Source organism: Scatophagus argus, chromosome 18 (genome assembly GCF_020382885.2).
Source record: "Scatophagus argus isolate fScaArg1 chromosome 18, fScaArg1.pri, whole genome shotgun sequence".
In the NCBI taxonomy this organism is placed as follows: domain Eukaryota; kingdom Metazoa; phylum Chordata; class Actinopteri; family Scatophagidae; genus Scatophagus; species Scatophagus argus.
The window spans coordinates 8,548,103-8,571,350 of NC_058510.1; the positions used below are offsets into that span (position 1 = coordinate 8,548,103).

At 40.8% G+C, this 23,248-nt stretch overlaps 1 protein-coding gene across 3 annotated transcripts in view; it reads left to right on the plus strand.

Moving 5' to 3' along the window:
- Window positions 1–23,248, plus strand: part of plxdc2b (plexin domain containing 2b) — an 84,281-nt gene that overhangs the window by 44,766 nt on the left and 16,267 nt on the right. For all 3 annotated transcript variants that reach the window (XM_046371076.1, XM_046371074.1, XM_046371075.1), the window contains 7 exons: window positions 6,485–6,607; window positions 10,537–10,655; window positions 12,251–12,350; window positions 17,801–17,896; window positions 18,081–18,162; window positions 22,468–22,528; window positions 22,719–22,872. In XM_046371076.1, the coding sequence (XP_046227032.1) occupies window positions 6,485–6,607; window positions 10,537–10,655; window positions 12,251–12,350; window positions 17,801–17,896; window positions 18,081–18,162; window positions 22,468–22,528; window positions 22,719–22,872 (735 nt within the window). The remainder of the gene's footprint in view (window positions 1–6,484; window positions 6,608–10,536; window positions 10,656–12,250; window positions 12,351–17,800; window positions 17,897–18,080; window positions 18,163–22,467; window positions 22,529–22,718; window positions 22,873–23,248) is intronic.

The window sequence follows — 23,248 nt, forward strand, 5'->3', positions numbered from 1 at the left end:
ATGTGTGGTTTGGACACGTGACGCAGCAAACGTGTTTGCCAGAGTGTGCAAAGCAATTTTCCACTTGAGTCTTGACGGCGAAACCACAACACCCCAACCAGCTATTATCACATCAAAGACTAAAGCCCTGCTCTTACCCAACTATTTCAGAGATGCTGCGCTGCGTTCAATTGCCGCTGGAATAATAAAGAAATAACCCACCGTGTCTCTTATTATCATTGTCATCGCTGTTTCATTTTCCCACGTGATCCTCCATCGCGGGCAAAGTGGAGCTGGCTCTAGCAGTGAGTCAGATGATGGTGTGGAGGGATGGACGAGCTCAGACACCACAAGCACAGAGGAGATAACAAGAATTTGCATTCCTCCAGACAGAGATGGACAGAAGAGAGAGGGAGAGGGGAATCGAGGAGGAGGTGGCAGCTATCTGCCTCCTCCAGGCCTCTGGGGCTTTGTCTTCGAGGTGCCCTCTTCATATCCCTCCCTTTCAGAAGCAGTCAGTTTGTCCTCCTCTCCCCGTTGGACCATCCTTTCTCCCAACTTTCATTGCTGTCAGCAAGTCACAGTTATAAATGTTAAGCAAATATGAATATTATTTCTTTTGACTCTGCAGCTCTGTTACGATTACAGTTACAGTTACTTTCTAAACAGTACAGCAGCCACTCTGTAAGCACGTTAACAATGTGGGCAACAAGACTGGGCTGGCATGCAGGCTTGTTGAACATACAGTATGAGGTCTACTTTTATGGTTTTGGCTTTGGCAGTAAATTGAAAGTTACACTGCAAAAAGTACCTGAGATAGTGTGAGAAGTATTTTTGTTTTGTTTCAGATATAAATCAGCTTGTCGTGAGAATGTTTATCCTCAAAACAAGATGAGATCAGACACTACACTGCAGCAATTCCAAGAGAAAGTTTCAGAGACTTTTTCAAACTGCTGTTTTGTCTTAACAAGTAGAAACAGTTTATTTCTCATCTTATAATACATTCAGTTCTTACAAACTGGCTTGATAAGATCAAGATGTTTTGGTTTTGTTTTTGTGCACATTTTTAGCCAAATTCAGTCAACTTTGGCACCTTTCAGTGTGGGGCGGAGACTATTACGATTAGGTTATTCGGGAGAAAATAAACCGGCAACAGTTCTGATAACTGATTGATTAATTATTTATGTCTTTTTTCAGTGAAAAATGTTTCTGCTGCTTCTATCTGTTTTCCATCCAGCTGTGGTAGGCTGTTTACTGGGCCAGCTGTCGCACTTCAGAACCAGAATAAAAACACAGAGTCAGGAAACACGAGAACATTTTCATGAAATCACAGGTTATTATATATTCTTATGCAGTTAATTAGTCTTGACAAGCATGTATATGTAAGGTACCAAACATATAAACATGTGAGCAGATGTGATCTACAGATATCATGTGACAGCCCAGCAGCTGATCCGACTGCTCCTTAAAGACCTGCAAGATCATTCAGAAGGATCACGAGATGATAGACAAGATAGAAAACATTTCTGCTATTCCAAGTATGTTTATTATTTTAGACTTTTTTTCTCAAATCTATGCATTTTTATCGTGAAATGTTGGTTTCACCTTTTTTGGCCTGTAAACACATGAAACATCATGAGCAGGAAGATCACTCTTGAAATCTGCCCAGCTGCTGCCTTCAAGTGCTTTTGTTTCCTAAACCCGGCCGCACATTGATGCAAACCTCGGGCTCCAGTGACAACATGCCACCCACCTTTCACCTCGACCACTTGTGTACAGCTTGTACAAAAAACATGGCACTCTGTTTACATGGAAAAATCACTGCCACTGAACACGCTCCAAGCAGTTATGTTTCCCTCAAACCTTATTTGGCAAAACAAATCCATAGTGCGTAAACACATTTTATAGGAAACAGTGTTGGACCAGGTTTGGGGTTTTTTTTGTGCTAATAACATTTGACTTTTTCATCCAGTCATGGTGGTACTTCACTGCCAATTTTAAGTTTTCGGAAACATAAGACATATTTTGTTTCGTGTGCCAGAGGACTTTAAGGTGAGACATAATGGATTGGTTATAAGCTGGTTTAGTATTGTTTTGTATCAATCAGCAATAAAAACACCAGACATTTAATTGACATAGAAAGACAAAATGTGTGTGTGTGTGTGTGTGTGTGTGTGTGTGTGTGAGAGAGAGAGAGAGAGAGAGAGAGAGAGAGAGATCCTGTCCTGGCTCAGAGCAGCTGTGATAAACAGAAAATATCCTGTAAATTAAACACAGCTCAGTACAAAGGAACAAAGATCTTGTCTAAACACAATGTCCAATAAAGTGGAGCTTTAGTGCTAATTCCTGCTCGTGTTTTTCTTGGACATATGCAGTCCAGTACTTTTGGATAGCAGCACACCTAAACACAACTTGGAAAGAATTCTCCTGCTCCATCCCTCCCTGCTAAGCCTCAGACTCCTCTTTTTATTTTTTACACGTCTCCTTTTTCATTGTGAATGTGTTGTTCCCCAGGTACCCTTCTCCTCTGTCTGGTCCCCCTTTGCTGTAAGTGACGGCCATAATGAATGAATTGCCTCTCTATTGAGCGCCCCGTGGCTCTTTAGCTCTTTAGTGTATTGAGAGGCTGTCTGATTTTCTTTAGACTGTCAAATAAGTCTTATTGTGTTTTCAGGAGATTTGCCGATAGAGAGCAGGGGCAGCACCAGAAGTAAAAAAACCCTTTGGCACAAGTGTGTGTGTTTGTGTTCAGACAAACGTGGGGCAGTTTTAAGCTTTCTGGAGGTTTAATGTGAAAGGAGAAATAGCAAAGCAAACCAAACAAGCAAATTTAAAAAAAAGTGCTTGAGTTGAATGTTGGGTAGATATGAGATTAGATGGAATGTACAGTGGCTGTTTGTGTCGCTGTACAATCAGATGAAGGATGTGAGAGTGCAGACGCAGCATCATGCAACCTTGAAGTCACCACAAGTGAGTGAGCATACAGCACTTTGGCATTATGTTCATGTTTACCTTAATTTGGGAAGGTAGACAAAACTACCCTGCCCGTTTATTTTCAGTCTTTTCTTCATCAAATACCATGACAAAAGAGAGGGTTGAGCGTCTCACCTGTAGCTGTGGATGCACAACAAAACAGGAATGCCCCTTATGCCATTTTACAGCTTTTTACTATCATAACACTTAAAGTCAAAACTGAAAGTAAAACATGATGCTGTACGTATGGAATGCACAGCAATGAAGGTGGGACATTTATTTGATTTCTTGCCGAGAGTTAGATGAAAATGTTCATGTCATTTAGTGTCAGTACACTAAATATGAAGTATATTTTGCATTGAACTGTTTTCAGTGTGTATGATAGTGTAAAATGTTCAAACACTGAGTGAGACTCATTTTGGCTAATTAGGAGATCATGTTTGATGGGTTCAGTTATTCACTTTTACCTGGGTTTGAAATGTTATGTTATGTTATAGTATTTGCTATGTACACAGAAGTACCCTAGTATGTCTTTTTTCTCTTCATGACGATAAACCAAAGAGTATGACTCTATTTGCTTGGCACCTTTAGGTTGAATATTTACCAGATCCACAACAAATATAAGGTTATATTTTTGCCTCTAAATTCCACACATTGGACCTTTAATTGTTGAGATAACCTGAGCCATCCTCTGGAGAAGTAAGTGAGGGGCCCCTTGAATTCAGATTATGCCATGCCAACGGACAGAAACTGCCGCCGATGGTGATTTTTAAGAGAAAGACTTTGCCTAAAGAGACGTTTCCAGCAGGCGTCATTATTAAGGCAAACGAAAAGGGCTGGATGGACGAGGAAATGATGAAGGATTGGCTGAGGCAGGTGTACGTACGGAGACCGGGTGGTTTTTTCCACACATCACAATCGCTGCTGGTTTGTGATTCCATGCGTGCCCATCTCACCGCCGACGTCAAAAAGCAAGTGAAGCAGATGAACGCTACGCTTGCTGTGATTCCGGGAGGTCTGACGAAGGAACTCCAACCGCTGGACATCGGCGTGAACCGGCCGTTCAAAGTGAGGCTGCGAGCGGCGTGGGAGCGGTGGATGACCGAAGGAGACCACAGTTTCACAAAGACTGGAAGGCAGCGCCGGGCGAGTTACGCCACAGTTTGTGACTGGATTGTAGCTGCTTGGGCTAACGTGTCTGCTGGCACTGTTGTTCGAGCTTTTGCTAAAGCCGGCATCATTTCTGGGGAGCCGCACGGCACGGACTCTGACTCTGACAGTGAGGAACGTGAACCTGCCATGTGTGATTTAGCGCAGCTGTTCAATTCCGACACAGAGGATGAGGACTTCAATGGGTTTGAGTGACTGTTACCGGTAATGTGCTTGTTTTAGTGTTGTAATTAATACTTAAATAAAGCACAACCAAACTCAGTTTTGCTCCCGATCTATTTTTAAATATGCACGTGTGTGTTGTCAGGCGGGCGTACGTAGTATATGAATACACACAGGGGCGGACGTGTACGGTATATAAAACGTGTATATAAAACCCGCGCCCTATCTTCAGGTGCGCCTTATCTGTGTGTTAAATACAATAATTGCACACATAACTGAGACTGCGCCTTTTCGTACGGTGCGCCTTTTCGTCGTGAAAATACGGTATTTTGTCAAAAGTGTGGAGGCCTACACTTTTGATGGAGGAATAAATCTAGCCATAACCATAGCAACTGCTCCTCAAGGACAGAATCTTTTACCTGATTCACTCCAGGTGGAGTTCTCTACTGTCAGGACTTCACACAACTAAATAAAGTCAGATCTTAACTCCCACAATCCTCCCCTGCTCTTCACACCGTGTGTGTGCTGACAGTGCTCCATATAGAGGTAATTCTGAGCAGGGAGGTCTTTAGGGAAAGATTGATTCCCCTCATGATATGCTCTGTGCCTGGTTTCCAAAGTGATAGATGTGTTTTTATAGCCCACCCATTGCATGAGAAGACATATGGTGACATGAAATTGGGTTTTATAGACTTGGCCTCAATGAGATTTTTACCCCAAATCCTCCCTTTTTTTCTGAGGAGTTTTTCCCCTCAAGGCCCTTAGCCAGCTATTTTATATACTGTATTTCTGTTGAACTTTACAAAAAAGACCAACACACACACACACACAAAGAGATCACTTCATAAGAGAATGATTTCTTACTCTGGGTTGTTTGATGATTTTATTCAGTACATAATTGAAAAAATGTCTTCCATAAGATCAAGTGAGGTGAAGGACTTTTCCCATGTGCAGAACTTCACATTCTCAGATTTCAGTATTGATATTCACAGCGTTATCCTGTCCAGGAAAAAAAAAAAAAACTATTTTAGTGGTTGCTGAATCATGTGTATGTACTGTCGATACACTAGAAAATGACACGTCTTAAATGTCAAAATAAAAATCCTGCAATTTCACAACTTGCAACAAACGTGGCAACGTCAGAGGGAACCAGATGCCCCCTTTCAGACTTGCAGGGATCATTTTAAAACAACAGTAATTAATTTAAAAAAAAGCATGTCTATAATCTTGTCTGTCTTTTTATTTCTTCAAACTGCTCTGCAAAAGTAAATTAAATTAGATATGAAATGCTTTCCTTGATTTTAAGGGCACATGTTTAAGATATTTTAGCAATTCAGGCTAAGCCAGTTCAAAGCTTTTGCCTTGAACAAACCCTCAAATAGCAGCTGACTTTGCTAAACTTCGTTGTCAGTGGGGAAATTAAGATGCAGTTTGGTTCTGTTGTCATCAGTGCAAATTCTTTATGCAAAGACTGTTCCCTCCTGATGAATAGTGGGCGTTTCCCCCCCTTTCTGAAGTCCATTAATAACCATGTTTACAGGCTGCTAAATGATGCAGCTGCATTTTGTGTTGACTGAACACGTCCCTCTCTGCTGAGAGATCCATTTGTGCCTTGCTGAAGAGACGAATAAATTGGAAACGTTAATATAATCTCTTTTTGTTGTCATGGGCTTTTTGTTAGCATCTGTGATTGATGATGTTGAGTAAAAACACACACAGGAGGAAGAAAAGGAGGACACCAGAAGAGAAAAAAGAGGAATTGGTCAGATGCCGTGAAGATGCAGGACTGCTCATGTAACATATCCTTAAAAGCTCCTCATTTTTGCCCTACTGTTTCAGATAAAACATAATGGTGCTAATTAATCGCCATTGCTATGTGAAACGGCTTGTAGTGTGTGGCCAGAAGTGATGGTTGTTGAGTGATGACAGGCTTTTAACTTTCGACTGGAAAGGCAGACTTGTTGTCTTCCTGAAAGATGCTGTATCTTTTAACAGCTTTATATTGGGAGCAAAAGGTAGGAGTGGAGAGCGAGAGGACTGATGTTTGTTTCTATGGGCTGCTAAAGGTTAACTCCGCCTAAAACACATCTATCAAAGCAGGTACAAGGCTACAAATGATACAATGAAGTTTTCACATTGATGATGATTCTGTTCAATACTCAGAGTCACGTGTTGCTTGTTTTCTCCTTTTCTTCCTCAGGGTTCATCTACACAGGTGACGTGGTCCACCGGATGCTAACTGCTACACAGTACATCGCTCCTTTAATGGCAAATTTTGACCCCAGTGTCTCCAGAAACTCAACTGTCATCTACTTTGACAACGGTAACAACAGCCTGAGTTAAAGCACAAACTGGAACTTTTGGTTTCAACCAAAAGTGTTTATTCTGGCAACAGAGGGATTAAATTAGGTCTCGCACAGCTAACTGTAGTGAAAAGCTCCAGAAAATACTGAAACAGAGAAAGAAATCATTTACACCACAGTGGTTACTTCTTATTTTGGGTATTGAGTATTTAATTTATTGCAAACGACCAAAACCAAAGATTTTTTAAAGCTATATGACCCATCTTCAGAGTGTAATCATGAAATATTTTTTTATTAAACTCCCCGAGACCTCTTTAACATCCCTTTAAATTCTAATTACTCCCTTCAAACTAAATTGATGCCCTTCCTGATGCTCTGTAGTGTCCTTTACCATCTGTGAAGGTTGTTATCCGTCACGTCAGTCTTTGCCGTCTCATCTCTCCGCAGTAGAGTGACTGACCAACTGTGTGACCTTCTGCAGCAGAGCTCATCAGACTTTAACCAAACTGGCAGCTTATCGATTCTCAGCCCGCCTGCCTCCTCAACACGCTGCCATTCGGTCAATGTCCTGCCAATACAGCAGTAGAACTGTATGGTCTGTCGTGCTGCGTGAGAATCGAAGCTTCTCGCCGTCAGACTGTAAGCAGATAGATGAGGCGTTCACAAGCGGAGACGTATTGTTTGTTCTCAACGCGCACACTCGTGGTTGTGGGAGTTGTGTGAAACTTCACGGAGACAGTGTGAAGCCTTGATGTTGTATTTTCACAAAAAGCTTTGATTTAATTTGTTAATTAAAGTCTGCTAAATAAAGAATACACGTGATTGGTTAAGATGTGAGTTTTTCACGTGCTGTAAAACCATCCTGAAGTTTGATATCACACAATTATAGAGGAGTGAAGCGTTTCAGCACCTAACAGATTGCTTTTGGGTAGTGGGACCGTGGTGACAGCACCACAGTGGTAAAAATACCTCTTACAGACTGTTGGACACTTAGAGATTTTAACACAACCGTAGAGGTCTGCTGTAACACCATTTCATGTTACCAGACGAGATTTATTCATCCATTACGCATGAATTACCTTCAAGTTTTCTGTTTCTAAAGGAGCTGCAACCCATCCATCTGATCTTGTTAAAATTTAAGTCAAGGCTACTTAAGTTATAAAAAAAAGTGGCAATTTTTAGTCGAAATGTGCTGTCTGTCAAACCCAGAGGAATCAAATATCCAGTTTACACTAAGTCAGCTCATGCATCTTGGGCAGACCGGATAGAGAAGCATTTGAGATGGACTGAAATCTTGATCTCAGTGAAACCTTATAGGATGGTTTGAGACACATGCTAGCCAGATATTGAAAAGATGTAAATGGAGCTCTCTCGCCCACGCAGATATCTTCACTCTTCCCCAGTGTACCCATGTCAGTATGTAGTTTGTGGAAGCAGCCGAAATTGGACAGAAAACTGGCTGTTTGAGACTGAGAGAAGTTGTTGTGACATTCATCTGATACTCGATCATTTCAGCTACTAAATCATCTGTCTAGGTGACCAGAAATTTTTCTGTACGAGTACAATCTGGACGAAAGCCTCTGAAGATGATGAAAGTCTGGAATCCATGTATTTGCGTACATTCACGGATCATCGTTAGCCAGCAAGCTTGTCATTGCAAATGACCGGCAGTTAAAACTACTAAAGTGCACAACTTGTTCTTATTCTGGTGTTTTACCAAACAGCTTCTAGTGCATTACCACCACCTTCTGCACTGGAAAACAAAGATGGATGCAATCACATTTATGTTCTGGACAACAGAAACAGAAACATACTGCATATGTGGCCACATTCAAACAAAAGTGCATTAACCTGATACTAAATGCCTGAAGTGACAAGTGGAATTGGGCTTCACACTTTACTGGTACAAAGCAAACCCCTCGTGAATGTTATTATTAACGCCTGTGCTTTCATTACAGTAAGACAAAATGCCTGCTGTGAAAAAGACACACCCCGGGAAAGATCAGAAACCATTACAATAATAAGAAATACATCTGAAAAACGAAATTATGAAAACATTTAATGTAAAACAGACTAAACAGAATAAAATGATTTCATAAACTGTCTGACTGAAGCCCACTGAAACTCTTGACAGAAACGATTCCACCATGCTGATGGTGGGCTTGCGTAATAGAGCTACTTTCCATTTGTTTGTTTTGAGTTCATACAGCATGTTAAGCTTGTAAGTGGAATTAGAAACAAGGCCAGTGTGTACTCCCCCCACGCCTCCTCACCCACTCTGTATTTTTAGCCAAGAAGCTCCAGCTATCGCAACAGTCTCCCCCCCCTGAACTCAATGCATTTTAAGCAGACTTATATCGGGCTTAACTTGTGCTGACTGAGTAAGCACGCTGTGCCATAAGGCAGCAATTTAGTTCTCCGGTCTCCTCTCTGATATTCACTACTTTCTCCTACAGTCCCTCCTCTTTAATGCATTGCACAGCAACTCTTCAGTACCCCCTTATTATTTTTCTTATTTCCCATCCAGGCACTCAAAATAGTGCCAGAGAGCGTCAGAGAGTGCCCTGTGTTTGCTGCCCTTCACTCTACAGTTGTCAGGCTGCGATAATATTGGTCACATGATATTAAATGTCAGTGAAAGATCGGACCCAAACTTGTCCAAGCTGCTTTTTTTAAACATGCAGCATCCATGTTTGATGCCAGAGGCCGTCTGTTCACACAACATGTAATTTAGAAGGGGTTTCCTGTCCAGGCAGACGCCTCTGCTCTCCAAGCTGTCAGCAGAGGATCTAAATCTCATCTTTGCTTTTGGGTGGAAGAGCCCTGACCATGTGACGTAAAAATTGATTACCGGTAGTTGTGTTAACAAACCTTTATTGCCCTGGCGCACAGCCAAATGACTAGCTGGGAGGAGGGAATGGCTTTTACATCAATGGGTTCTCCAGAGCCCACAGTAAATCAGAGTAGTGTTAAAAGTAATGTGAGGACCCGCTGTCTGCCGGGTAGACAGCGGGTCCTGCTCCACGAGTCTGGTGCTAATTACATACTTACCCAAATTAAGGCCACATCTAATAATCACCCCTTGTGTAGAAATGTCATAAATAGTGAAAAATCCCGTTTTTCAAATTAAAAATATAATTGTTAAGATGCTGAGATATTCGCCGCTGAAACTTTTGCTGAAACAATGAAAATTTGAAAAACACAACAGCAACTTGTCATGTTTCTATGGATAATTTGCACACCTTGTCATTCACAGGTTGCATTTGTTTCTCTGGTAGAAACAACAGTGAAAACCGCTGACAGGAAATCTGGATTATTTAATATAACCAGGTTATTTTTTTATAGAAATAATATATTAATAATAAATGAAATTCTATTCTCTTACAATATATTGAGGAGACAGCTTTAATGTCAGAGGCTGATATAAATGTACATGACTCGATACCTCTGGAGTGTTCTTTAGCCCTGCTGGCGACTGCTCTAACACTGCGTCGCTGGAGTTTTCTCATTTTCCCATTACATAAGGAGAAGTCATTTACAGCTCTGTACACAGTGTGAAAAACCTACACTGTCGCAAAATAAAAAATGCCAGAGCTACGTAATCCATCAGAGTAACCACCACGCCTTGATTTGGTTTTGTCAAAAGTTTTAGTTTTATTGCTGTTTCATCCCGCTCCAGTGGAGTGTTTTCATAGCAGAGTTCACACTACTCCAGTGTCGGCTTACAAACATGATTGTTATTACATTGATGCCTTCTCACTTTTGCCCGCTCAGCGGATCATTTCACGCTACGTCTGTGACAGTACAGATGGCATTTCAAAACCAGCAAAAAAAACAGAAATAAGAAGTGTGAGCTATCTGCAGACAGTATCTGAGTGATCTCTGTATTTTCATCTGACATGTGGTTAATGAGCTGTATGGGTTTTCACTGTGGATCTTTCTCCTTCAGGGACTGCTCTGGTGGTGCAGTGGGACCATGTCCACCTACAGGACAACTACAACCTGGGAAGCTTCACCTTCCAGGCAACACTGCACAACACCGGCAGGATTGTTTTTGCATATAAAGAGGTCAGGATGCATCTATCTTTCCCGAGTCTTTCTATGATTTACTAAGACAGCATATTTCTTATCTTATGCCTTTATGCTCTTTCTGACATCAATTATCTGTCAAGATGAATGATTGACATTTTTTTATTATCTTGCAAAATAAAAGAAAACAAACTATGCTCAGCCTTTATGGGCTTACAAGACACCACAAATTAATGAAAGCCAGATCCAGAGTGCTGGATCTGGCTTTCATTAACAAAAAGTTTGAAGGAAAAAAGCAAGTTAAGCAAGTTCACAATCAGATCTTCAAACCTTCTTTGTCATCAGAGGAATCCATAAGTCACTGACTTTTACACTGAACAGTATTTCAGGGTTTGGTTAGACTTTTCATGGAAAATTGCCACTCTTCAGGCATAATTTATAGAACAGAAGATTGGACTCAGTTTCAATTTCCCCCCCAAATCACACAGCTCACACAAACTTTTGCCTCTGTTTCTAATTCTCTCTTTAAAATGTCTTGCTCATTTCTTTTCACTTTAATTACTGACAATTTTACATCAAACTTGATCTCGAACGGGTCCACAATCCATTTTTAGACATAGATCATGATATTTAATGTCCTCTCACCTCTGTTTTCAAACTTCACATAACCTCACTGACGAGCAGATCTGTGCTGCATGAGCGTACCGATGTGTACGTGAGGTGACCCACTTCACATGTTTCTGCTTTGGGTGACATATTGAAAATAATCGAACATGATTTATAGCTAGCAACATGGCTGAGGAGAAGCTTTTGCCAAAAAAAGAACTAACTTTAGTGAAATGTTGTGTTTTATTGGTGCAGATGGATAACGTCATAGGTTATTTCGAGTCAGGCTACAGTCTAGACAGCATTTCAGCCCCTGCCTTTGCAGCCGAGAGGAAACACGTCCCATGTTGATGTTTTTCACTCTGGCTGTTATTCAGAAGGACAAAGAAAATAATAAGTTTAATGATGGCCGCTCTTTGAGCAAATATCATTTAATGCCCTCATACTGTTTTGTGGGATTTTGTATTAGATGTCCCAATGGAGTCTATTAATTTTCACATTTCAAAAATGCTGAGACAAACAGCTTAAGTGAACAGAGAAAAAAGTTGTTAACAAAAAATATTATCCAAAAGAGACTGCTCTGAAAGTGGAGTTTTTTTCATAATATGTATTTGATTAGGCTGCTATTTTTTTCTGAAAATAGCTACCTGACCTCCATCTCAGGGTCATCTCATCTCATCTATCTTTAAGATTCATCCCTGCATCACAGGGTACTCTCATCTAGTTCTCTCTTTCTTTCAGTGTTGTGTAAAATCGAAATACCAGATTATAAATTTAACTTGACTGGACCATAAATATAAGAGGCTCTCTTTTCTTTGACTGATATAAGTCAGTCTGCACAAAGTCTCGTCTCTATCTGAAATGTTTATTCTGTGTACCAAAAGTTATCCATATGCTTATTAAAATTGTATACAATGCTCCAACAGATTCCTGTGGGAGATAGCAATAAATTGTTTGTATTGCCAGTGCTGTCAGACCAGTCAGACTGTCGTGGTTGTGGTAAGTGATGTTCCCCTGTTCTATTTCAGATCCCTGTTGAGGTGTCACAGATCAGCTCTGTCAATCACCCGGTGAAGGTGGGCCTGTCTGATGCCTTTGTGGTGGTCCACAAGATCCAACAGATACCCAGTGAGTCTCAAACACACCTGTCTAGCTTACATTTGCTCACTTCTATACCTAGAAATCTTAAATGAACCCAAATGCCAGCTTCTTTTTATATTAGAAAAACTGTTCATGGTCAAACCAATGCAACTGATGTTGGTCAGTCAGAGGAGCTGTGGCTTGGCAAGCTCATCAATTTTGTCAGCATGTCAAAGTGGTACACATGCGAGCATGGTCATTAAGCTGACTGTGTGCATTGTTTCATCAGCTTTTTATTTACCCTTTAAACTCTGTCCCACAGCTCTGAGTTCAGCCCCGTGTGTTTTGATTTCACTCCAACTGTTGCCACCTCTTCTCAAACACTGCTCACTGGGCAGCAGGCAGAGCTGTGGGCACAGCTCCAGATCTCCCTCTCCCATTCATTTGCTTTTGAGGTACTGAACTTTAGGCCCATTAAATTTAAAGCAAATATGAGCAAAGGCAAGACACTTCAAACCTTTTCATCCACGATCAGCCTCTCTCTCTCGCTCTCCCACATGGGCTCTTATTCAAAGTCACAATAATGAGTTGTCAATTATGATTTATTCAGTCAATTAAACTCTGTATGTGACTCTCTCTGTGTGTGTGTGTGTGTGTATGAAATCTGGATTGCATTTATTTAAAAGTTAAAACCCAGTACATGAAAGGCACTTTTGTTGACTTTCCTTTGGCATCTTTATGTTGAGTTGGATGGGGCAGCTGAATATGTCATGAGAATGATATTTGTAGTCTGTTTTAATAATAAACCAACTCCCCAAAACACCAGATCCTTGGCCTGTGGGATTGTCTGACATGGCCTTTGTTTTGTCAATCTGAAGGCTTTTCCAACAAAATCTCTTTCTAGAAGTCTGTATTTGCCACTGAGTGATTTGTATATTGAACCTGTTCGTGCAGTCCCTCTAGACTTCATAAACCAAGCTGTCTTTGATGCCTCTGACACGGGATGACGAAATCCATGTCTGCAGCCTCCTGGTTATGGAGTGATGAAATCTTGAATGGAAGCAGACTGAGGCCAAGGTGTTGTCTTGAACATGAATGATGTCTCCGAGGGGTGTGCGTTCTTTTCTTTAAGTCAGACCTGTTTTCTGCTCTGATCATCCATCAGAAATAAAAACTGTGCCTCTTCTTTTAATACACTCTCAGTAATTTCTGGGGAGAGATGAAACAGATGAAACTGAATTCCATCAGATGCGAAAAGCTAAATACAATACTTGTCTCGACCTCATTTGTATTAATTACATTAAATCCCAATGATGTGTCAACGTTTGAGACATTGCTAAGCCATGACCCCTTTTGCTATAGTTGCTGCACCTTTTTGCAGTAAAGTTTACCATGAAAACAGTTGCAGGATTATCATGTTTGAAACAATGAGTCTTTGATTTAACATATAAATGAATGAAAGCTGCTTATTTTTAGCTGTTACATTCATTGAATTTATCGGCTGAAATGTCAAACATCACTAGCAGGCTTTATCAGCCAATTAATGCTAATTGTGTGAGTTGGTTTGCTTTGATATTTTGTTTTTTTTAAACAGTGGGTTTAACCAAAACAAGCTCATTTTAGCCAGAAACCATCAGTTTTGCGGGCTCAAATAAAAACTGAAAACTGAAAAGCTAATGCAATGCTAACTAAATAGGATAATGTTGGCTCTAAGAGCTGGTTGAAAAACAAGAATCTTGCAAACAGGGTCCAAAATATGCAGTGGATGCCTACATATGTTAAATCATGCTAAAAGGCCAAGACAAAAGGTCACCATGCTCCCCAGTTGATGATCCATGTAGAAGAAAGTGAAATAAAGAAATAAAATTTAAGAGCAGACAGTTATTTTATTGTAACTTTGTTTCTTGTCCATATTCTCAAACACTATAGTTTCACATATTTTCAACATTACAAAAAGCTTTGGGTGGAGACAAACCGCAGAGTTTGGCAAATGTAAAGCTATCTTGGCTAATACTGACTGAGGTTGCTGGAGTTTTAAGTTCCCAGCTAATGTTAACAGACAAAACACACTATTTAATCCATTCCTTACATTTTTGCTTTTGGGTTTTTGGTTTTGGGTAAGTTAAGTAAAAAAACCCCACCCTCAAAGCTTTTTAAATGCAAAGTACCATTTTCATTGTTTCAACATGTGGAGGAATCCATATCTTGACAGATGATTAGTTTAGTTATGACTGGACAGTCACTGTTAATGCAAGAGGTTTTAATGAGTGCCTTCAGTCATTACAAACAAAATCAAACTCTTGCAAGAGATGAAACAAACAAGGCTTTGTTTTCTTTCTGTTCAATGAGCATGTGATATTTGCAAAGTGCACAGGTTCATGTCCACGTCTGAAAGGAAAAGGGCAGTATTTGCATCCTGCCCCTGTCAGTCCAAAGGTTTTGTTGTGCCCCTTGAGCTGTACGGAGTCTGTGGAGACAGCAAAGGATGCAGCATCTAAGATCACAGATTCTTATAGTCATAGTCCTTATATTGACATAAATGATAGAGAATGGTGCTTAGGAGACTATTCATCATCGGACAGGAATTAACCTTTCGAAAAAGGTTGGAATGATCAAAAATGATTGTTTGGGTTGGACCTCCTGCTGTTTTCCGCTTGACACTGACTGCTATTATTATCATTTAGCCATATTTCTACATCATTTTCATTACTGTTGTTGTTATCGTCATTATAAATATTATATTAGCTACCGTATACATTATTGTTATTATTATTATTATTTTTAGTAGTAGTATTACCTGTAATTCCAGCCTAGCAGGTCAAGGCAGATGACTGCCCACCTACAGCAGGGGTCTGCTCCAAGGTTTCTGCTTTCGAAAAGGCAGTTTTTCCTCATCACTGTCGCCAAGTGCATACTCACGGGGAAATGTTGTCTCCCGGTATTAAAGTCTAAACTAAAGAGTGTGTTCTAGACCTGCTCTATTTGGAGAGTGTCATGAGATCACTTTTTTGTGAATTGAGACTTTTTAAATAAATCGAATTGAACTGAACGGAAAAGATAGTCCTGAGGAGACAGCTCTCGAAGAGAAATGTTATTATCTGACAAAATGAAGGTGGTGCTTTGAATCTGTCTTCAGATCTTTTTTTTAAAATTGATCGTCTTCGCCAGATTAATGAATTGCTTCTGATAGCTGGTATTTTCGTGTCCTGAGTACATTAAGTCTTAATCTTACCAGAGAAATAAAACTGAGAAAAGCCACGACCCTTACAGGCTGTACCATAAAGACACGTTTCAACTCAGTTAATTGCCTCTGCAGACAATTACAACATGACAGCATCTAGGGGGACACATTTTTGACTGACTGTAGTGTCTTCCTTGCTTAAAAACTCAAATAAAACATTTTACACTGCCTCCAGGCAGATCAGGCCAATAGCCCATCCAGTAAAAGACAGAGATGAAAGGGGAGATTTGTGGGTGTCCTGTGGCCACAGTGTTTAATTAACAGGTCAGGTACAAGCAGAGGGGAAGACTCTGCTCTAATATGCTTTTCCAATGCCAGATTATGCATTGGCAGTCACGGTGAGTTATTCTTTTCATATCGTCTTGCCTGTACCTGGATTAGTATTCTTGTTTCCCCGCAGGAAGATGCCAAGACTGGAGCTATTAATTACATACAGTATACAGCTGTCATCTTTATTCGTATTTTTTCACAGCTCATCTCTGCCTAAGAAGAAGCGCCGTGATTTAATAAATTGGAGATATCAACGAGCCAGGAGTGTAATCATGAGGTTAAAGTGGTCGATTGAAGACGCTGTAATATTTTTAGTACAAACAGCCAGAGTGCTGCCTGATGAGTGAACAGTGTGCGCTTGCCGTTTCACCATTGATTCTTAACTCACTGTCTTGACATCACATTTCTATTGATTTACATGCAGTTCTTCCAAATGGATGAATAAGCAATGGGAGGCTGCATGGTATTGTGATTTTATCAAAGCAAGTATGTAAACACAGACATTTTTTTTATATGTCAAGAGTGACACAATGTGAAAGAGTATAATCTTTTTGGAATGCGATTTTAATTTGAAGTTAAGTTAACAGGCCCTCTTGTTAGCCTTTGTTTGACAGTATCAGTGGAAGGTGTCTAAATCCTCATTAGGTCTTGTTTATGTTGTGGCTGAGACTATAATTGATCTGATTCACGACTTCCCTCCACCTACAAACTGGAGGTCAGCAAGGCTGCTCGATCTGCCCACACATCAGCTGCTTCGGGCTGCAGAGCTGACCTTCCTCTGGCCCTCACCGTGTCATTAGGCACCTGATAATCCCTTTGCTAAAGGCAAGAGGAAGTCAGGCACCAGGGGAGGAGAGGAGGGGAAAGGAAGGGTGGTCTTATTCTCAGGTTAGGCAGAGTTGGCTCACATTTTGCTGCTTTGATCAGTTGTTCTGTGTGCAATCAGACCAAGCAGGTCTGCAGGGAAACAACATTGTCTCACATAAGAAGAACAATGCTGCAATCAGCAGCCTAAAAATCAGTCAGCCAAAAAAACAAGAAGAGCTAAATGAATAGTCTAACAATTTCAGCAATACTATTGTGTTGTGTTAACTAACTAAAGTTATACAGCACTGATGTCAACTTTGACATTAAAATGAAGAACTTGCCAGCGAATATTTGTTGTGTTTCTTGATAAACCTGACAAATGTAAGCCCAATATTCACTCTTTTGATTTGTTTTTGGTCTCTACCAGTGTTTGAGGGAAATACATGCCATAGTCTGACATACTGAATTTCAATTTTGTCGCTCATTGTTCAAGAAAATAAAAGTGTGACAGAAATGTCATGCATTGAGCAATGTGACAGTGCATGTTGCTTTGTGCCCCTCCCCCGTGTTTCATTCTGCAGATTTACTGTTTTATTCCTGGAATGCCTGCATTGAATGACAATTCAATTAGGATTTAGAGTAACTACTACATAATCTCTGTGTAAAGTAATTATCAGATCTGTTAAGATACCACACACAAAAAGAGCCTTTATTATGTTAACAAAAGATGTAATTTATCCTCCTCTTTTCCATTTCCACTGATGATAGTCAAGATGCATGGCCAGCAAAAGCATGCAGCCCATTTTACACTGACCCATATGAGCTATAAGGGCAGAATGCGGTGAGAGTCAATGATATATCTAATCAATCGCTCCATCTTAACCCAGCTGATGACTTGCTGTTACAGATGACTGCGAAGGCAGCCTTTCAACAGGGTCTGATTGATATCAGCACCCAGGGGAAATTGCTACCGTCCATTGCCAAGTCACAGGCCGACACTTGGGCACAAAGAGAGGGGAGAAATAAAGTGCTGTGGTAGCATCCTTTATGACCTGATTCTGCCTCCTGCTCTCATTCCTCTTTCTTCAGGGACCATTTGTCCCAGTTTTTATCTCTGGGTTGAAGATTTGTGATGGTTTGTTCGCTCCCTCACTCTGTCTCCTCTTTCTCCGAAATGTAGACGTGAGGCGGAGGACAATCTACGAGTACCACCGTGTGGAGCTGACAAAGACGAAGATCACCAATTCTACAGCCGTGGAAATAATGCCTTTACCCAGTAAGAGGAATTTATTGTAACAACTTTAGGCTCAGTCAGTGTAGGCTTCTGGATGAGTGTTAAATGGATTCCTTCTCGTTATATGTTGTGCAGAGAAGACCTTTCCCTTGGCTGTTTGTCCATTAGGCTATTGATTGTCTAAATGTTTGAGATTTGACCTGTTCTGACCTTTTCTTCCTTCCAGCCTGTCTCCAGTTCACCAGCTGTAGCTCGTGCATCTCCTCACAGATCAACTTTAACTGCAGCTGGTGTCACCGGCTCAACAGGTTGGATGTTTGAACACTTTTACTCGTCAAAGATTCACCTGTAACTCCTTTTACTCCATCCCTCTCCAACACATTTTCACTGACTGAAATTGAAATGTGAAAAAAATGTCCATCACAGTTTCCCCGAGCCCAATGTGACGCCTTCAGGTGTCTCATTTTGTCTGACAAATTTGCTAATACATAAAACTAAGAAAAATAATAAATCTGGAAAAGAAATCAGAAAGTGCATTTTTACTTGAGAAATTGCTGAAATGATTAATCAGTTGTCAAAACAGCGATTTTCATTTGAACGAGCAGTCGATTAACTGACTCATCGTTTCAGCTTCGAATGACGAAATCTTTACATCTCAGAGGCTGGAACCAGAAAATTTATAGCGTTTGGGTTTGTAATCAGCTATCAGCATTTTTTGTAGATTAATTTCCTAATGCCTGACAAATCGATTGTTGAAAGTGTTTCAGCTCTTTTTCTTTTTGCTTAATAAAGCACTTAATCTTTTTTAAATTGAAATTTAAACATCAACATTTAGATCAGAAATGCTCCTCAAAGTGGAAAATGCTCTGCTCTTTTAGGGCTAACACTGAACTAGCATGTGTTTGATTTAGAAAGTGATATAGATGCTCAAGCTGGCGTCTGGTTGCACATTTCGAGCTTTGTAGGCTGCCGTGTCCTAAAAAACACTCAAGGCTCCGTCCAGTCGCCGCGAGCTGTGCACCAAATCAGAAATATTCATGATTAAACGTTTGATATTGGGGAAAAACATCATTTGGTCAAGGTTACACTTATGTTGTGCATGTTTCAGTGTAAAGCAACACCCATGTGGAGTGCACCCAGCTGTCTACAGTACCTACGTAGCGGCAGCAGTAGAATCCTATTCAGTGAATGGGGATCCAGTTCTCTCATTTAGACGAGACAGCAGCTCATTTTAACTTTCATTCAACTCACACCTGTTCTGTCAACCTCTGCTCCTCTTTTTATCTTATCCTTCCTGTCTCCCCTGCTCTTCAAACAAAAGTAAATATTTGAGCTGCTAAAAGAAGTGTTAGTGTTCCTCCCCAGAATTTCCTGACAGCTGAAATGTGAGCTGCGGTGGGTTTTGTTTTGCTGGATGGAAAAGTTTGAGTTAAAAAGACAGCAAGAAATTATGGAGAAGTAGTTGTGTTAGCATCCATAGACTGAAAGTTAAGAATGTTTCCACTTGATAGTCAAGAGATTTTTACTGTGCTGATAAATTGTGAGTTTGTGAGTTACTGAATTTTGCTGTTGGGGTTTCTTCACTCTGACTCAGGACAGCCATCATCTCTTCGCCTTTGTGTACTGCTGCACTTTGAATTGCCTTACGCATCAAATATTAATCTACCACTCTTTTATTTTGGAGTCATCATTTATTCTGTGAGTAATGTGTTTGACCAGAGAAATGTGCAGCACTTCTGCTCTTTCTGTTGAGATTTGTTATTTAGGACCTGCATGGGCTTTTGAATTTGACTTTCCCTTCGCTCTGCATCTGAACTTCTCTTGCCTTTGACATACAAAATAGTTTTTCCTCCCAGCTGTGACGAGACACTGTAAGCCTGCAGTAGTCGTTTCGTTAGCTGCATTTTAATTAGCTTTCTAAATGTTTTAATATCTGACTGTTCAACCTCACTCTGCCCTTTGTATCCTTCAGCCACTTCCTTTGAAAAAGGCAAACATGCCTTAAAGACTGGCTAATTAAAAACCGTGGCGGCCTTGTTGGATGCGGGGTTAATGAAAGGCGCTGACATTTTGAGAGAAGAGCCCTAATGAACTTTTCTCACAGTGAAGTGCTGGGAAGGTGAAAGCACAGCACCTCTCTCATGCTAAGTTCTGAGCTAAATCAATTTGTTGTGGCTGATGTATGTAGCCAGAGCTGAAGCAGGTTAAGAAAGCCGGACAGAAGCCCCAGTGGGTCTGCACTCAGCCACGAGGGCCTGTGTAGCTGAGCATCGATGTGTTTAGAGGAATTTTATGGATTTCTTTGCCTAAAAATCACAGCTGTTGAGCATTACAAATGCAGCTTGCAGAAAAATCACGGCTACAGAGGAGACAAATATTGAGTTTTAATATGTTTTCGTAGTAAATGGAAGGACGAAGCTCAGTGAACACTACACTAAACTTGTGGATTTGTTTCAGTTTTTGTGAGAAAGTAACATTTCAAGGATTCAAATCCAGGCTAAAATGACTTGATAAAAGGGAGGTTTGGTTGGTTTAGTGACGTCAAATGCCACCTACTACAACAGCAGCCACTTAGTCAGAAACACAACAGAAGAGCGAATGGTGGATCTGTTTAACAGAAATTTAACAAACTCACGTTGTTTTAAGTGAGTCAGTAACAATTGGAACTGAGATCAGATTCTGTTTGCATGCAGCTCTTATGAAACTGTGGGAAGGTAAACTATAAACATTGTAGCTGATAACTTGCATTAGATTCCAGATGTGCCCTGTTGTCCTGTGACTTTGATGGCGGACTCCGTCGCTAACAATGACAACTACTGTGTAAAGAGGCGATTATACAATGTAAACACTGAAAGCGTTAAAAAAGCGTTTGATTTTATGAGAATTGCAAAGATTATAACTGCAAATACAATACTTGAGTAAATGTGTTACTTTCCACTGCTTCAGATGGAAAGAATAATTGCATGTCTTCCATGAATTTCAGAGATGAGATGGCAGTTCAAGAAGTGGGAATGAAACCCAGTAATGGAATCAATCCTTCCTGCTGTGAATGCAGGAAACCGCAAGATAAATATTCTCTTTTGTGGCTTCATTTATATTCAGATGAAGCACCTCTGCCCATTTGTGATTAAAAGCATTGTGGCTCACTGCGCGAGGAAGCAACTAGCGGAGATGGATGCCATTGAGGAGAAACAAAGCACAAGCTCCCCATAGGGACAGGTTAGACCTGCTCGGTAATATTGTGCCTCATTCTGCTCCCTTCTCCTCCCTCTCCGGGGGGAAAGCATTTGGAAAAAAGTGGGGGATTAAGAGAAGGAATCTGTCTAGCCTGATTGAACAGATGAGGCATATTTTTTTTTTTTGGGGGGGGGGGGGGGGAGAGATAAAAGGAATGGGATGATTAGGGATGTAGAAAGATGAAAATGGACTCCTTCACAGAGCCATTACCATAACAATATGTTCACTAGAGAAATGGGGCCTGCTGGGGATGTCTAAGACTCGACTGGACTCATACTGTCCCTGCAGCACGAAGCACAGTTACCATTGCTGCTTTTAAACCTCTGTGTTTCTGTATTTTGACTCAGTAATAGATTGTTCTCATTTATGTGCATTGTTCTGAATCTGTATGTTTCTCACCTGCTGTGACATATCATTTGCAGAGCACCAAAGCTCTTGAAGTTCATTTTATTTGGCAGAACACAGTGGGTTCACTGCTTTGCATACTAACTTTTCCTTCCAGGGGCTTTACTGTTTGCGGCAATGGGCCGAGACAGAATGACGGCGAGTTCAGCAGTGGGCGAATCATAATTCTGATCCGTTTACAGCATGAAGGATTAGTAGCTGCCGCCTCGATTACTGTCTGCCTTTTGAGGTTATTAGAAGTCTTGGACCGTAACACACAGTCTACTCAACAGTACCCTTATTCCAAGGCCCCATGACCCAGTGAACTTCCCCCTCACAGATCCTCCGTCTTCATACGGTACAAAGCCACTCCCTCCTTGAATCCAGACCTCAGAGGGAGACAGTGGAAGGTGCAGATGTTTGCCTCTCAGCTTGATTCAGAGTTAAAAAAATAAAAGTATTTATTATATAAAATGATAAGTTATGTCAGTGACTCCTATGAGCATGGTTCACATTATGCTGCAAATATGTTAAAGGGCTAAAACTCTGATTTTTACACCTCAAGATCAGTTTACTTCATCCTCTGTGATGCCGGACAGCCGGACACAATCTTAATTTGGACTTAAGACGTCAAAAAGGAAGCCGACATTAGCAGAGTCACATGCCATATTCGGTAATAGCAAAGTCCCCAGTTTGATTACAGTGCATGTTATTCAGTTGCATATCACCCTAAAAAACTGCATTAATAATTGTGAACAGTTTCAAAGACGTGAGTGTTTATAGGCAGGGAGGCTCTGAAGAAGAGATTCCATTCGTGGTATTGTGGGCAGTGTAGGATCCAGCCCATATTAAATATGGCTAAACGTGGACTCTGCTGATTTTTTTTTTTTTTTTTTTTTTGTGAATTATTCTTAATCTTTTTCTTGCAAGTCTCCACATTCCATATAACCATAGTAATTAAATATGTTGATGTTTGTTCCTTCTGCCTTCAGGTGTTCCAGTGGCTTTGACCGCCATCGACAGGACTGGGTGGACAACAGCTGCCCAGATGAGGTAAGCAGCAAAGAACAAGTATTACAACAGTCAGACATAACTGGTGAAATGTGTGTGTGTGTGTGTGTTTGCATGTGCGTGTGTTTGAAGCTGCCCAGCTGTGAAATCCCTCTTACATCTTTACATGCAGATTATTTTCTTTTATGAGAGACTGCACACACAACCAATACAGGATTTTCTCACCTTTCAGACCAAGGACAAGTTGTGTGACATCATCGACACCACTTATCTCTACCCCTTCACCACCACGATTGTCGCTAAAACGACATCCAAGAGCAAAGAGGCCACTGCAGGCAGGGACGCCCCCACCGCCTCCTACCCTCCCACCAGCGTCCCCACTGAAGGTAAAGCAGAAAACACAGAGCTGGAGCAAAGCCATGTTGCATATTGCACTGGAGCCTTGAGCCTTCCTTCAAGTAGTGATGGATGCATTGTTCTGGCAAGATTTTAAATGAAGTGCGTTTTGCTGGAACTGTTTTTTACTGGTATTGACGTGTTTCCTCTTTTACAACATGCACAAGACAGTTCTGTCTTGAAAAGAAAGCATAAATATGTGCTGTGGCTCTCCACTTGGGCTAAAAGAAATTAATTCCAGATGGCAGGCAGCAGAGCAAGGCTCAGCAGCTGTGTTTGTACCGAGTTTTAAACAATGCAGACTGAATCAGACAAATCTCACTCATCCAAAATAGATGCACCCACACAAACCTGTGATCATGTCTT